This window comes from Pseudorca crassidens, chromosome 1 (genome assembly GCF_039906515.1).
Source record: "Pseudorca crassidens isolate mPseCra1 chromosome 1, mPseCra1.hap1, whole genome shotgun sequence".
Classification (NCBI taxonomy): Eukaryota; Metazoa; Chordata; class Mammalia; order Artiodactyla; family Delphinidae; genus Pseudorca; species Pseudorca crassidens.
This window is the reverse complement of record NC_090296.1, coordinates 77,807,743-77,825,313: the sequence shown is the minus strand read 5'-3', so window position 1 is coordinate 77,825,313 and position 17,571 is coordinate 77,807,743. Positions and strand designations below refer to the sequence as shown.

At 41.8% G+C, this 17,571-nt stretch overlaps 1 protein-coding gene across 6 annotated transcripts in view; it reads left to right on the top strand.

Annotated features, from left to right (window-relative positions):
* The window catches only part of RYR3 (ryanodine receptor 3), a 553,937-nt gene that overhangs the window by 261,324 nt on the left and 275,042 nt on the right, over positions 1–17,571 (top strand). For all 6 annotated transcript variants that reach the window (XM_067742171.1, XM_067742163.1, XM_067742181.1 and 3 more), the window contains exons 9-10: positions 1,091–1,165; positions 3,425–3,581. In XM_067742171.1, coding sequence (XP_067598272.1) covers positions 1,091–1,165; positions 3,425–3,581 — 232 coding nt within the window. The remainder of the gene's footprint in view (positions 1–1,090; positions 1,166–3,424; positions 3,582–17,571) is intronic.

The window sequence follows — 17,571 nt, the reverse complement described above, 5'->3', positions numbered from 1 at the left end:
TCACAAGATTCTCAAAGTATCTGGATTCAGTATACCTGGCAATCCAGGGACCACTATCATGAGACATACCTTTAAACTAAGATAGTTCATTTAATTCCTCATAATCTGTGATATAGATGGGTTGGTCCCAATTGTATGGATTAAAAATCAGACTTTGATAATCATCAGATAAACATCAAACACACCCATTTCATGGGACATGTTACAGAATGCCTGCCCCGTACTCCTCAAAACGAGCAAAGTCCTGAAAAACAAGGAAAGACTAAGAAACTCTAACAGACCAAAGGAAACAGGGCAAACATAACAACTAAATGCAATGCAACTTCCAGGATGGGATCCTGAAACAGGAAAAGAATTAATAGAAAAACTGATGAAGTCCAAATAAAGTCTTGAGTTTAGTTAGTAATAATGTGCCAAGGTTGGTTTCTTAGTTCTGACAACTGTACCATAGTAATGTAAGATGATAACCGTAGGGGAAACTGAGTGAGACTATACGGAAGCTCTCTGGAATATCTTTGCAACTGTTTTTTTTTTTACAAATCTAGAGTTATTCCAAAATAAACATTTTAGTTAAAAACACATTAAAAGATTATTGTTAATGCAGGAAAGGAGACAACAGCAACTGAGAATAGAGCTTTGTGCCCAGCTTCCTAGAACAATGGAAATGAATTCACACAGTACTACGTATATGTTTTACAAGTACAAATACATTTTCTAAAGATGTGAAACTGCATCAGCGAGCTGAACGAGAAAGAATTGGAGCGTTTGGTATCGCGTCTGATGATGTGACTGGGCTGTTTTGACTCCTGATGTGGAAATAGAGACAGTCCTTTTTCCATTGTACACCTGACGGTCTATGAGTGTCCATGATGAGTATGTGGCTAGCAGTTCCCTCCCCTTTAGCACCCTTTTTCCCTTATAAGAGAGACTGGGAAGTAGTGCCTTCCTTTGGCTCTTGCTTCTCGTTTTGCTGACTCTGTGAGGGCTTCGAAATACAGCGGGTTCTGAGCAGCCTCTGCAGGGAGCTGTTCCCTGCCCGGTGCTGGTCAGCATTCGGCACAGAGGAGCTAATCTCCAACTCTGCTCACAGGAGGATATACTACGAAGCTGGGGGAGCTGGCACGAGAGCCAGATCTCTGTGGAGAGTGGAACCCCTTCGGATAAGGTAATGGAGTGTCCGGGGGGCATTCTTTTCAAGGATTATCTTTTCCAGGACAGTCCATTGTCTTAAATGTTTCATTTGTTCCGTATCGCCTGGCAAACTCTCAGAAGTTCCTTGGCCAAGAGCTAAATTCTGAAATGTCTGTGACTGTGTTTTTTGTTTTTAAAGTGCACGCACACAGGCGCACGCACGCACGCAGTCACACACACACACACACACACACACGCACACACATGATTTCCAACACCTCCGTTTTGACTCTGAAGCCAGCAAGCTCTGGTGCCTTGAACCAAACCCCCAGCTCCTGCTGCCCTTGCAGTGGCTATGTTATAAAAGGCAAGCGCAGACATGTTCACCGAGAGTCATCAAAGCTGTTCGCCCATTTATTTTCTTAAGTAGATTCTCTGGAACCCAGGTAAGTTTTCCTCCTCCCGGTAGCCTTGTTGGCTCCAGTGCAAAATTAGCTTTAAATGACAGAGGGCTGTAATCGCATGAGGCAGGGAAGACTAAAACATCACTGGAAGTGTAGCTGTGAAGGAAACTGTATTTATCAGAACTTGTCGGAAACAGTTGTACCTGGAGGAAGGAATGGGAGGCTGAGACTTTGGATACAGGTACTTGAGTAAAAACATGGCATCTCTAAACATCAGACTACTGAAGGGGGGGTCCAGTTAAGCTCTGGACCTTTATTTTGCCTGGAGGGGTCACAAGTTAGGTTAGAGCTAAACTGCTCGAGGTGAGAGGAGGGTCAGTGTTGCCATTTTTGTTTTTCCCTCTCTGCCTCTCCCTCTAGCTCTGCTCAGTCTCTCCCTGAACACTTGTTCAAAGTAAAATCTCTCTAATCGGGGGGTGGCGGGGGGGACGCTATATGCCCCCCGGGGGGTCCTCAAGATAATCCACTGGAGATCGGGAGAAAACATTAGAGCTTCTCTCACACATACACATGCAGGTACATTCACATTTTTTACTGAGAAACTCTGGAGGTGGCTGGTTGAAAGAATCCTGGTTAGCTTGTGGTTGTTAGCTGGCTTGTGGTATTTATATTCTCTTTCAAGCCTGTTGAAATTCTTATAGTGCCATACTCTTTTTTTTTTTTCAGGGTATTAGGGCTTGGTTCTTGTTTAATGGACTTTTTAAAAAATCAAAATAAGTATATATGTGTGTGTGTATATATATATATATATATATATATATATAGTTCCAGTTATGGTTCTTTGTTTATTTCCCCAGACTCTTAAATATGAACAATTTAAGCCTTTTATCAGTGTTATTTGGATTCTTTGGAGATCCAAAGAATTAGCTCGAGAGGAAGGTCATTTTAAAAGCTGATACGTGTATTCCTGAAACATTTTGTTCTAACTGAAAGGATAAATTAGATACAGATTACTCGGTGCATAAGTCCTACCCTAACACTTAACATGACTTTTGTTGAATGCCAGCCTTTTGATGCAGGACCATGGAACTTTGTACCTCTTACTCCCCTTTACTCACTTCTCCCACCTCCCCAACCTGCCTTCTCTCACAACTGCCAGTCTACTCTCTGTATCTATGAAATTTATGTTGTTTTCTTTGTTTGCTCATTTGTTTTGTTTTTCAGATTCCACAGATGAGTGAAATCATATGGTGTTTGTCTTACCCAGTCCGATTTATTTCACTTAGGATGATACCCTCAAGGTCCATCCATGTTGTTGCAAATGGCACAATTTCATCCTTTTTGATGGCTGACTAGTATTCCATTGTGTATGTGTATACGGCACATTTTCTTTATTGATGGACAGTTAGGTTACTTCCATATCTTGGCTATTGTAAATAATGCTGCAGTGAGCATAGGGGTGTGTATCTCTTTTCAAATCAGTGGTGGTAGTAAAATGCTTGAATTGAGGTGGCACATTTGGAAATGCTTTACTTTCCCAGGAATAAGTTTCTCTAAAATGGCAAGCTTCCCTTTTTTTTTTTTTTTTTTTCTTTTTTTTGTGGTTTTGGCATCAAGACACTTCAGCGGAGTGAAGGAAAAATTGGAAGCTTGGGACTTCCAGTTCCATTAAACCACTGACCTGCCCCCAGGACCATGTTCCTTGTTGGTGATCTTAAGAGAGTTCATTAGAGAACACCATGCTGAGTTGTAGGCAGGCATGCAATCCTAGAGCAAGCCAGGAGTCAGGGGATGAACCCCAGAAGGCCTGTGTGAAAAAGCACAGGGTAAATATTGAAAAGGACTGATTTTTGTGTAAATGCAATTTCTTGTCTGTTTCATCTGCCCAGTTGGAGCGGCAGTAACATCAGATGGGGCCAGGCTTTCCGACTTCGGCATCTCACCACAGGCCACTACCTGGCCTTGACAGAGGACCAAGGCCTTATACTGCAAGACCGGGGAAAATCAGACACCAAGTCCACAGCCTTCTCTTTCCGAGCATCAAAGGTGAGGTGGACTTCGACCTCGTTCTCAAAGTGAAAGCTCTGAAACCTCCAGGTAGAACGGTGACTGAAAAATAAAGTAGGCTGGAACAAAATGGAATTGGAAATGAGACCTATGATAAACACTTTGTTCTCTTATCTTTTGAATTGAGTTCATAGAGGAATGCTTACCTGGGTTGAAGGTTGAAGTCTTAGGAGGGAAAAACTTTAAAGGAAAGTAGAAAGCCCTAGAAAACAAAAATGTTCACAGGAAGGGACAGTGTCGCTCAGAGGCTAATGGAAAATACTGTTGTTGTTAAACATGTTCTGAATTGTTTTTAGTACTTTTAAGTCATATGCTTCACTCCCCATAAAGCAGGGTAACACGGAGGCATAAGTTTCAGCGCTACATTTAGCTAAAGCAAGGAAGTGATTTCTTTCAGAAAGATGCAGAGAAGGTGTAATTCTGGACACGACATCGTCTTGCAGTTATTTATATTATACAGAGTTACTAGTTCCTCTTCCCAGGTCGTCTGTTCTCTCCAGATCTCTTAGCTCTGGCCTGTCCATCCCCAGCCTTCTTTAAGAGTGAATTCTGTGGTCACCATGTTAACCCCAAACATGTAGCTTTGCCACTTGGTGTGTGGAGAGACAAATATTTTTTGAAACCTTTGTCTTTAACGGTCAGCCAGGTTTTGACTCTGCGTAACTCAGAGCTGGATCTAGTTGGATGGTCGGAATTGCACACGGAGCTAGCTTCTGACAGACAGTTCGGTGCTCTGTTACTTTATGATTGTTCTGGAAAGATTAGCCAAGCATGAGAAGGGCTGTGCCCAACATACGCATAGTTGTCAGGGAGCCTGCACCTCCTAAGAGGACAGCTCAGCATCTCCGTAGGGAACTTCATCTCTAGCTTCATTCTTCTTTGCTCTTTTCCAGAAATAGATCTTGATTTGTGTTCTCAACACGATTTCAGTAAAGGCTTATTGATGATTCCGTTCATGTAGGACTCGGTGTCAAGCTGACAGCTGCATTCCTGCGGGACATCTCTGCTTCATAATGAATCAGAGAGGCCGGTCTTTCAGCACTGTCTTCCTTGAAGCAAGGAGTCACACTCCTTTTTTTCCCTCCTTTTATGGTCCTGAAGTATTTTTAGGCAGAGAATCTCTGGCACAGAGATTTTTCTCCCCTAGTTGCCCTGTATCAGAGTTAGGCTTTTCCTACACCCATGGTTCAAACCTTAAGAAATGAGAGCTTCCTGCCATCAGTTCCATTCAAGCATCTCCTTCTGTCTGCTTCTCTTCCAATGGCACGTTAGCTCCTTGACTTCATTCTGGTTTTCGGAGCTCATCTCCTTCATGTTACCCTCGCTTTTGTTTTTTTTTAAGATTCTCAACACAAGAAGGATTTTAAATTCAAGTTGATGACCATGGAATAAAACATTCTGGCCTCCAGGAGGTGTGTTAGGACATTGCAACTGGCTAAAAGGAGCAGTGAAACAAAGCAACAGAAAAGTCCTCGAGACAACTTGGACATGAAGTGGGCGGGGAGAGCAGGTGTGGGAGGGTCGGGAGGGGTGGAAAGTAAGAAGTGACTCATCATAGCTGGTGACCATGTAAATACCTTTCTAAGATGCCAGCTTGGCTTGTCCCTTATTTGAGCGTTCTACCCCAGTCTCCTCAGCCCTGGGACGAACCCTGACACTGAGGTCTTTACCACTGCAGAAGGAGCCTTCTCTTGTGACAGCAGAAGAATCAGGTGGCCTTCCAGGCAGCTGGCGGGATCCTGCTCCAAGGGGACTCTTGCATTCCGTTCCTTTCTTGGCCTGTCCTCGTGGAGTATGGCTCAGCCCTGTGTTGTGGCCTCTGCGGGAAGCCAAACAAGCTCAGAGTACCCCGGAGAGTCCTCATAACATTCCTTCTACTCGGCACCACTGCCAGCCTGTGAGCACATTTTACCCTCCAAAAGCTCATTCCTCATCTCCGCAAGTCCCCCAGTTTCCATGCACAGGGAGGCCAGCAGCTGATGGCTGAGAGGCATCATGGTACCAGGGGGCTGCCAGCATAGCAGAGCTGGATGAAAAGTCACCCGTGAGTCACATTGTCCTGTGCACTTGGCAATGTGGTTGCATTTCATTGGCATCACAACGTTGGAGGTTTAAATACCTCTCAGTGCAGCAGTGTTCAGTCCGGCTACCTTCATTTTAACTTGAAAGGAACTGAAATTAAAGTGACCTAGTCTCCGTGTCAGGCCAACATAAGGCTGCATCCCCCAGGAGATCGGAGCTTCCTTGGGACATTGTGTGGACAGGGCATTGGGCATCTTAACGGTGAAGCTGCACGGGAAGGAAGAACATGTGGGAACATGGAGTTCTGCCGTCCACGATCCAAAGAGCTCCTGGGGAAGAACTCTAGAGATGCCTTGATTTCTCTGGGCCTCCAGACTCCTCCTTAGTACATGTACTTTTACCTTACTTGGTGCAGGCTCTCTTCCTTAAGTACACTCTCCACTGTGCTTCCCCTCACTGGGGAACAGTGTTCCCCAGCAGACAGATTTGTGGCTCCGATTTTCAACAGTGGGAAGGCTCTGAGTTGTCTTGCCAGCTCTCACCTGTACCAGGTGTTAGGTGATGGAGCAGACGGCAGACAGGGGTCTGAAATAGCGTGTCAGGACCTGGGTGGTGGCACAGGGTTTGGGGGGACTCAGTGGGAAGGTTGAGAGGGGGAGATAGTGTGTCCTTTGTGCCTCACTGAATGGGGTTGAGTGGGGCTATTCCTCTGATCTTCTCTGTATGCTGGAGAATCTGGAGAACAGGAGAAGAGACTCCCGAAAGGAGCACGATTTAGGCTCCTATGTTCTGGGAGGACGCTGGGCTCTGAGTCACCGGCAGTGATGGGCTTCCCGCCCCACGTTTCCTGTCAGGCTGCACGAGCCCGTGACAGCTATGACTGCACGACCGGGGGCCCTAGGTCGGCCGCAGGTGTGTGTTCATATCCTCAGCAAACTGTCCTTACGAGGAAGATGGCAGGTGCCCCTGTGAATCTTGTATCCGCATGACGGGACGGGGGCGTGACTGAACCTTGCTGGGTTGGGGGTCAAGTCCGAGCATCGGCCGCAGTCATTGACCTGGCCTGGCTCAGATGGAATCAAACTGTGGTCTCTGAGCAAACTATGTGAATGAGCAGAATGGGATCTCGGTCAGAGCTTGCATTCCTCTCCTTCAGCGGGGGATCCAAATCAAACTGGAGGCCTGGGAAGTACTGAGGGCTCCGAATCACAGCATCGCACCTATTCCCTTAATCTGGAAGGGGTAGCGCGTAAGGTAGAACACGGCTTCCAAGTCACCTAGATCTGGCCTTGACTCCCATCTACCCACTGTGGAACCTTGAACACAATTCTTAATCTAGTTGCAGCTCATTTGAAGTCTGTCATAAAAGATGCTTTAAGGGCCGACCCCTGCCCGCCCTTCCATGGTATCACTGGCCACCAGCTCACGCTTGCCTTGAGCTCTAGCATACGAAGTACGTATCGTCTTTGAACGTGTTATCTTTTCTCATCGCTAAACCTGTACCCTTTTAACCCTCCATGTACCGTCATCAGCGAACTCCTCCGCATCTTTCCGACAAATGTCAAGTGCCCCTCACAGGAAGAAGGCCCTTCCCCTTCCCTCCAGCAGGGCCCTGTTCACGATTCCATTACAGTCACCACTCACTCGACGGGGAGCTCCTGGATCACATGCCCCCAGCCCTTTCTGTACCTCTGCACCCCACACAGTGTGTAGCATGTAGTAAGTTTGAGCATTGCTTGCTGAAGGGATACATAAATGAGGTCATAGGTTCATACAGAGTGAAACCCATTCCATTTTAACCTCCATCCTCTTCATAGATTTTCTCATCATTGTGTAATCATTTTCGATCATAACACAACCCCTATAAACACTTAAGGAGAGACATTCATTCGTTTGAACATCGAAGTCAAATTTCTGTGAACTTGATCTCACATCATTTTCCCGTGGTCTTGACATTGCAAGGCCATGCCCCAAGGATTGTCGGGTAATGCGATTTAATATTTACTCTGGCACAGCAAGACCGTCTATTTAGATGTCATGTCTCCACGTCAGTGTATAACACTCAGTTCCCTTCAGGGAAGGGTGAATTACTAATGTTAAAGCAAGCCTTATTATATGAAACCATTTATTTTATGGCTACTTTTAATGACTCTACCGTAAGTTTTGAGTGATTGAGATCGTCTCACATTTTGCCTCCTTTGTTACATAAAGGCAGGCAGCTATCACTGTTCTCAGTTGGAGGAAATTTTTCCTCAGTGTATAAAAACATCCAATTCAATTCAGTCAACATTTATCACATATCTACTGTATGTTAAGATCTGTGTTCTTGGCCAAACATGACTTCCCCTTTAAAAACTGCCCACTGCTCTCTCTGCTGTGAGTGGAAAGCATCCCTGTAGACGGGATCCTCTTGAGCATTTTAACCTCAGCGGCCCCGCCCGAAACAAGAGGGCAGCGGGGCTCCCAGCATCCCTCTGTGAAATCGCAAGCACTGAGGTAGTGCTGTTTGCGCCTGTCCCCTTACTGGCTCTGTCCATTTCCTCACCAAGTTCTCAGTTGGGGAAAGAGAGGGTATGAAGGAAAGGAGGGAAGGGGAAAGAAGAAAACAAGGACCTTGAGATTCAATCATCCCAAGACAGCACCACCTCCTGCAGTTTCATTTTAAATGGAATCTACAAAGCATTTTTAAAATTTAACTCGACAGTTTCCCAAGACTTGGTTGTTCAAAGTGGACCAGATAGAGAGGCAGTCAAGGAGAACCCTGGGCTTTGAAGTGGAGGAAACCTGGCTTTGAATCCTGGCTCCACCATATGCTGTTCAGTCTTCCTGTCTCTTTTTGTAAAACACGAGAGTGAAGAAGTATGTCCCGAAGGATTGTTATGAGGATTAAATGAGACCAGGAAGATGACCTAAGAGAGTGTTTCCTTATCCATGAAATGGCAGGAGTGCGGCCTACCTGAAGGTGATCATGTAGGGAGGGATTGATGAGAAAGACGGAGGAAAGAGCCCAGCACAGTGACCCCTGCTTACGAAATGCACCTTCCCTAACGAGCCGGACAGGCCTGCTCCCCTAGCGTGCTGGAAATGGCAGAGGATCTGTCATTGGCTTCCCACCCAGCAGAGGCTCTGCAGCCAGCCCTGGGGCCAGCCAGGCTCCTTGCAGTATCCTGCAGCGTGCAGTTTTTTTAAGGCCATTCTAAGACCTCCCATTCGAGATCAGAAATGCAGAAGGGGACTGTATTGGTGGAGAAGTGAACCTAAAGGTGATTTCTCAAGGTTTCTCCTGCGACTTTTACGAAGGAGTGGTCTCACCAGCACTTTATTGATGGCTGACCCCAGCATCCATGAATGGGGCCCATCTTCCCATATCTCCTTTTCCTCTGAATCTTTTTTCATTGTTTCCTGTCTTTTGGAAAGGTACTTTTTTGTCCTCTGTGAATGTAGGTGGCTTCAATATGTCAAATGCAGCAAATTTCACTCTAATAATAAACACGAATTAGGACCTACTCTGTGCCAGATATCGTGCTAGATTTCTAATACCATAGCTAAAACTCGTCCATCTCTATGCCTTTGTTTCTTTTCAATCCGTCATTCACATTGCTGCTGGAACAATTGTTCTAAGATGCAACCCTTGTGTTATCCCTCACTTAAAATTCTCAACGGATTCCCATTACCTATGCTAGCTTTTTCCAAGAGGTGTTCCAAACAATAATTCTATGGGAAAAAAATTTTTTTTAAGTAAAATGCTGTGTTAAACAGAGTTGAATAGGTTGTTTTGTTTCTTTTTGCTATTCTCATAAGAGTCCATTTTATACTATCCTAATGTTCCCTTTGACTCCTGGAAGAAGATACTGTCCAAAGTCCTCTTTTCCCACAGAAAGTCTGTGAACAGTGTGAGTTTGAGAAACGTGCACCTATAGGATAAAGTCAGAGTCCTTGTTGTTCAGGTCCCTTTCTGGACTTCACCACCCACTTGCCACACTATACCCATCTTCTTAGAATGTCCACCCCTTCCGCATTCCCCGTCTCTCCTCTTTCTCCTAGCCAAGCTCACATAAAGTGGCAACTGGTATAAAATCATCACGAGCTCCCCAGGCAGAGTGAGTTGTTCTCTCTTCCAAATTCCAGTTGCACCTTGAATATAAACCATATCACCTTGTTGTCATGAGTGGTTTGTATGTATGACTCCTGAAGTTTATACTTCAGAACCCAGAGCCATTTTTTTCACAAAATGATAACATATATTTTCCACTTCTTCTTTATAACAGCATTCAAACACATAAACATTAATACAATCAATACTTAACTGTACTGATAGTTACCATTCAAGAAATTATGTTCAAATGACAAATGGGCTGTGGAATTACACTTGTCTTTGGATTCTCTTCCATTGCTTACTAGCTACAGGGCTTTGAGCAAATTACTCCAACTCTGCAAGCCTCAGTTTTATCATCTATAAAGTAGGAGAAATAAAAACAGCAGGGCCATTGAAAGGTTTAGATAAAATGTTTTTAAAGTGTCATGTCTAATACACATCACCGTGTAGGTCTTTGGTAAATTCACATGTTGGTGTTGTCATTGTAAAGCACTTGGCAAAATACTTCACTCAAAGTGGGCACTAAACGAATAGTAGTTCCAGTTCCCTTTCGTGTCCTTCTAGAAGTTTTAAATCAATCTGGAGAGCAGCAGCTTATCATCTAAACTAAATACATACTTATGTGACAATAATGATGTGGTCACAACCATTTCCTTGTAAACTCTCAGTGGAGACAAGGGGTAATGATTATTATTACCCTTCAACACATTATTAGGCCAAGTAACCTGTTCCTTCTTGGAATCCACTCATGATCTAACGTAGGGGAGGTTGATGCAGATAAACAGATAAATTGATGCTCACAGACCAATAAAACAAATTATTTGCAACCTAGGCAGAGCATTGTGCGAAGTGTAAAGACAAACAAATCTCAGTCTTGCCCTTGGAGACAGGGGACGGGAAGTGTACCAGCAAAGGATTCGTATTGCAGAAGATGGTAAAGAGTCTTGAGAGGGTGGAAGGGAGGTGCCATGAGATCAGAGAAAATGCACAGGTGGATCTGCAAAAGGCTTGCTGGATAAGATGAAAAGATACAGAGATGAAGTAGGGGCATTCCAAGCAGGAAGTGTAATGTCAGTAAAGGCCCTGAGGGAGGGAACACTTGATATGACACAGAGACGTAGTCCAGTTTGGTTAAAGCACGTGGTATACAAGAACTTTAGAAGTGGGAATTGTGTTCTGTGGGAATTGGGGAGTTATTGAAAGGGAGTGACTGAAATAGCCCCATCGTATAGGAAGTTTCCATTTCTAGCAGTAGAGTAAATACATCTGGGGCCATGTTCAAGTGAAGACAGAGAGGGGAGCATTAGTTCATGGCTTAAGTCAAAAGGAGCTCACCCACCTGTGGTCAGCCAAATCCAACTTCTCTATCTCGGGATGCTCTCACTTCTTTAAGCTGTGTCATCGTTGTTTAGTAGAGTTGGCTTTAGTGTCGGTTTGTCTGTATGTTTTAGTTTTTGTTGTTATTGCTTCTGTCTTTCTTTTGAATTTCAAGCAGCCCCTGTAGTGCCAGCCATAGAACTTTGGGAGTTGATGCCATTTTTTAAAAGCAAAGATACCATCGTCTATAAACAATAATGATCCATTTATTTCAGAGACTCTTAAAAAAAAAACCCTAGTATTTATTTTATTTTTGGCAAAGTCATATTTAAATCAATGAAAAGTGATAAAACAAGTGAAATGACCATAGTCACTGATCATTGGGGAATATGTGCTATTTTAACTATGAGCTCTTGGTAACCAGTGTAATTATTCATATTTAACAGCTGCAGCGTGTAATATTTTTATTTTGCTGCATTGCCTATGGTTAGAGAGCAGGCTAGAGATGAAAACTTTGCTGTATTTTAAATCCACCTACTGGCTTGAGTGTCTATAGAACTCTGGATATTTTTGAAACGAAAATCAAATATCCATTGTTTTATAGAATAAATGCATTTTTGACCACTTGCCTATTAAGAATCCTAAAATATCAAATTCTATTTTCCCACTGACTTTTGTTATAAAATCAGAAATAAGTTCCTTTGGAAATGTTCATTTTGAGAAATAAGTCATATTTAACAATCCAGCCGGTGTTTCAACATATATTTAAAATAAGAATGTTCCTGCAATATATTAACATTGCTCAAAATGATCCTTAAATGTGTGCAAAATAACTAATTTTGCTTTTATGAAGATTTCAAGGAAAGAACTAGGAGCTGAAATGAAAAATTATATATATATTTGAAGGAAAAAAATTACTCAGCTATATATATTTGTTCCTTCAATTTATGTTTGTTAAGTAATTGGTAATTCTCTGTATTAGGAATCCAAAATTAATTGTCATCTGGCCCATGCCCTTCATTCTCTTATAACCTGGCATAAGGAAAGTATCATTTAAACAAGCACGTTTACATTGTGATGTGCTAAGTACTCAATAGAGGGATGAGACTGTGCTGGGGAAATACAGCAGGAGAGACTAACTCCGCCTTCACAGAGAAGGTGGCACCTGAGCAGGGTATTAAAGGGTGAGTAGGAGTTTGGGGCCATCGGAAGAGCACAGTCTCTGGAGTTGGACTTCCTGGTTTAAATCTTGGCTCTTTCACTACTTCTTAAATGACCTTGGACAAATTTCTTGTTTCTCTGGACCTTCATTTTCTCCTCCGTAAAACTGGGATAATATTTGTAGCTACATCCGAGGCCGTTATGAAGAGTTAGTGTACGTAAGGAACTTAGGGCACTGCCTTACACGTGAGAAGAGCTTAGTGCACGAGTTCCTGTTTTTCCATCATTCAGAATGAGAGTAAAGTTGGCACAGCGGAGGGAACAGGGTGCTACATTTTTATTCTGTAAAAATGCAAAATGCCACCTAGCTGATGGCTTCTACAAATGAGCAATTTAACACAAGATGTAGAGAAGAAATGGAAATAGGGTAGAACCATACAGAGGCCCTGATTGATGAGAAGGGGACAGAGTTACCAGTCCACTTCCTGAGTCACTCTGTGACAGGCACCTCAGGTTATCACCAAGTGGACACCTGGTGCACAAGCAACTCCTTTTTCCATACTAGACAGTAAGTTTCGTGAAACTGTGGCAATTGAAGAATGAAACCCATTGACTAACACACAACTGAGGAGGCCATAAAAAACTAATACAACAATTACTGCATGGGACTAGCTCCTGACCTTCTCCAAGAGTCTGTTTCCTCTGCTGATTTCTGTGAAAGATACTTATATGATTTTTTTTTTAGTTATTTCTGAGATATACATTTTAAAGTAATAACTAGAATTATGACTTATAACATTATACCAGAACATATAAGATTATTAGAAATTTCATGTAATGTGTGAAACATTTATATTAACATATTTCCATAAAAATAACCCAAAGAAAGTTTAGTATTCGTTGTTTGTTTGATTGTTTGTTTTTTTATACTGCAGGTTCTTTTTAGTCATCAATTTTATACACATCAGTGTATACATGTCAGTCCCACTCACCCAATTCAGCACACCACCATCCCCACCCCACCGCGGTTTCCCCCCTTGGTGTCCATACGTTTGTTCTCTACATATGTGTCTCAGCTTCTCCCCTGCAAACCGGTTCATCTGCACCATTTTTCTAGGTTCCACATACATGCATTAATATACGATATTTGTTTTACTCTTTCTGACTTACTTCACTATGTATGACAGTCTCTGGGTCCATCCACGTCTCAACAAATGACTCAGTTTCGTTCCTTTTTATGGCTGAGTAATATTCCATTGTATATATGTACCATATCTTCTTTATCCATTTGCCTGTCAATGGGCATTTAGGTTGCTTCCATGACTTGGCTATTGTAAATAGTGCAGCAATGAACATTGGGGTGCATGTGTCTTTTTGAATTATGGTTTTCTCTTGGTATATGTCCAGTAGTGGGATTGCTGGATCATATGGTAATTCTACTTTTAGTTTTTTAAGGAACCTTCATACTGTTCTCCAGAGTGGCTGTATCAATTTACATTCCCACCAACAGTGCAAGAGGGTTCCCTTTTCTCCACACCCTCTCCAGCATTTGTTGTTTGTAGATTTTCTGATGATGCCCATTCTAACTGGTGTGAGGTGATACCTCATTGTACTTTTGATTTGCATTTCTCTAATAATCAGTGATGTTGAGCAGCTTTTCATGTGCTTCTTGGCCATCTGTACGTCGTCTTTGGACAAATGTCTACTTAGGTCTTCTGCCCATTTTTGGATTGGGTTATTTGTTTCTTTAATATTGAGCTGCATGAGCTGTTTATGTATTTTGGAGATTAATCCGTTTATTCGTTTGCAAATATTTTCTCCCATTCTGAGGGCTCTCTTTTCATCTTGTTTATGATTTCCTTTGCTGTGCAAAAGCTTTGAAGTTTCACTTGGTGTCATTTGTTTATTTTTGTTTTTATTTCCATTACTCTAGGAGGTGGATCAAAAAAGATCTTGCTGTGATTTATGTCAAAGAGTGTTCTTCCTATGTTTTCCTCTAAGAGTTTTGTAGTGTCTGGTCTTACACTTAGGTCTCTAATCCATTTTGAGTTTATTTTTGTATATGGTGTTTGGGAGTGTTCTAATTTCATTCTTTTACATGTAGCTGTCCAGTTTTCCCAGCACCACTTACTGAAGAGACTGTCTTTTCTCCATTGTATATCTTTGCCTCCTTTCTCATAGATTGGTTGACTGTAGGTGCATGGGTTTATCTCTGGGCTTTCTATCTTGTTCCATTGATCTATGTTTCTGTTTTTGTGCCAGTACCATATTGTCTTGATTACTGTAGCTTTGTAGTATAGTCTGAAGTCAGGGAGTCTGATTCCTCCAGCTCCATTTTTTTCCCTCAAGACTTCTTTGGCTATTCAGGGTCTTTTGTGTCTCCATACAAATTTTAAGATGATCTGTTCTAGTTCCGTAAAAAATGACATTGGTAATTTGATACAGATTGCATTGAATCTGTAGATTGCTTTGGGTAGTATAGTCATTTTCACAATATTGATTCTTCCAATCCAAGAACATGGTATATCTCTCCATCTGTTGGTATCATCTTTAATTTCTTTCATCAGTGTCTTAGAGTTTTCTGCATACAGGTCTTTTGTCTCTGTAGGTAGGTTTATTCCTAGGTATTTTATTCTTTTTGTTGCAATGGTAAATGGGAGTGTTTCCTTAATTTCTCCTTCAGATTTTTCATGATTAGTGTATAGGAATGCCAGAGATTTCTGTGCATTAATTTTGTATCATGCAACTTTACCAAATTCGTTGATTAGCTCTAATAGTTTTCTGGTGGCATTTTTTGGATTCTCTATGTATAGTATCATGTCATCTGCAACCAGTGACAGTTTTGCTTCTTCTTTTCCAATTTGTATTCCTTTTATTTCTTTTTCTTCTCTGATTGCCATGGCTAGGACTTCCAAAACTATGTTGAATAATAGTGGTGAGAGTGGACACCCTTATCTCATTCCTGATCTTAGAGGAAATGCTTTCAGTTTTTCACCATTGAAAATAATGTTCACTGTGGGTTTGTCGTACATGACCTTTATTATATTGAGGTAGGTTCCCTCTCTACCCTCTTTCTGCAGAGTTTTTATCATAAATGAGTGTTGAATTTTGTCAAAAGCTTTTTCTGCATCTATTGAGATGATCATATGGCTTTTATTCTTCAGTTTGTTAGTATGGTGTATCACATTGATTGATTTGCGTATATTGAAGAATCCATGCATCCCTGGGATAAATCCTACTTGATTGTGGTGTATGATCCTTTTAATGTGTTGTTGGATTCTGTTTGCTAGTATTTTGTTGAGGAATTTTGCATCTATATTCATCAGTGACATTGGTCTGTAATTTTCTTTTTTTGTAGTATCTTTGTCTGGTTTTGGTATCAGGGTGATGTTGGCCCCATAGAATGAGTTTGGGAGTGTTGCTTCCTCTGCAAATTTTTGGAAGAATTTGAGAAGGATGGGTGTTAGCTCTTCTCTAAATGGTTGGTAGAATTCACCTGTGAAGCCATCTTGTCCTGGACTTTCGTTTGTTGGAAGATTTTTTTTTTTTTTTTTTTTTTTTTTGCGTTACACGGGCCTCTCACTGCTGTGGCCTCTCCCGTTGTGGAGCACAGGCTCCAGACCTGCAGGCTCAGTGGCCATGGCTCATTGGCCTAGCCGCTCCGTGGCACGTGGAATCTTCCCAGACCAGGGCACGAACCCGTGTCTCCTGCATCGGCAGGCGGACTCTCAACCACTGCGCCACCAGGAAAGCCCTGCTGGAAGATTTTTAATCACAGTTTCAATTTCATTACTTGTGATTGATCTGTTCATATTTTCTGTTTCTTCCTGGTTCAGTCTTGGAAGGTTATGCCTTTCTAAGAATTTGTCCATTTCTTCCAGGTTGTGCATTTTATTGGCATAGAGTTGCTTTTACTAGTCTCTTAGGAAGCTTTGTATTTCTGCGGTGTCTGTTGTAACTTCTCCTTTTTCATTTCTAATTTTATTTACTTGAGTCCTCTCCCTGTTTTTCTTGATGAGTCTCGCTAAAAGCTACCAGCTTTTAGTTTTATTGATCTTTGCTATTGTTTTCTTTGTTTCTATTTCACTTATTTCTGCTCTGATCTTTGTGATTTCTTTCCTTCTGCTAACTTCGGGTTTTGTTTGTTGTTCTTTCTCTAGTTCCTTTAGGTGTAAGGTTAGATTGTTTACTTGAGAATTTTCTTGTTTCTTGAGGTAGGCTTGTATAGCTATAAACTTCCCTCTTAGAACTGCTTTTGCTGCATCCCATAGGGTTTGGATTGTCATGTTTTCATTGTCATTTGTTTCTAGGAATTTCTTGATTTTCTCTTTGATTTCTTCAGTGATCTCTTGGTTGCTTAGTAGTGTATTGTTTAGCCTCCATGTGTTTGTGTTTTTTACGTTTTTTTCCCTGTAATTCATTTCTAGTCTCATAGCATTGTGGTCAGAAAAGATGCTTGATATGATTTCAATTTTCTTAAATTTACTGAGGCTTGATTTGTGACCCAAGATGTGATCTATCCTGGAGAATGTTCCGTGTGCACTTGAGAAGAAAGTGTAATCTGCTGTTTTTGGATGCAATGTCCTATAAATATCAGTCAAATCTATCTGGTCTATTGTGTCATTTAACGCTTGTGTTTCTTTATTAATTTTCTGTTTGTATGATCTGTCCATTGGTGTAAGTGAGGTGTTAAAGTCCCCCACTATTATTGTGTTACTGTTGATTTCCTCTTTTATAGCTGTTAGCAGTTGCCTTATGTATTGAGGTGCTCCTTTGTTGAGTGCATATATATTTATAATTGTTATATCCTCTTCTTGGATTGATCCCTTGATCATTATGTAGTGTCCATCCTTGTCTCTTGTAACATTCTTTATTTTAAAGTCTATTTTATCTGATATGAGTATTGCTACTCCAGCTTTCTTTTGATTTCCATTTGCATGGAATATCTTTTTCCATCCCCTCACTTTCAGTCTGAATGTGTCCCTAGGTCTGAAGTGGGTCTCTTGTAGACAGCATATATATGGGTCTTGTTTTGTATCCACTGGCAAGCCTGTGTCTTTTGGTTGGAGCATTTAATCCATTCACGTTTAAGGTAATTATCTATATGTATGTTCCTATGACCATTTTCTTAACTGTATTGGGTTTGTTTTTGTGGATCCTTTTCTTGTCTTGTGTTTCTCACTTAAAGAAGTTCTTTCAGCATTTGTTGTAGAGCTGGTTTGGTGGTGCTGAATTCTCTTAGCTTTTGCTTGTCTGTAAAGCTTTTGACTTCTGCATCGAATCTGAATGAGATCCTTGCCGGGTAGAGTGATCTTGCTGTAGGTTCTTCCCTTTCATCACTTTAAGTATATCATGCCACTCCCTTCTGGCTTG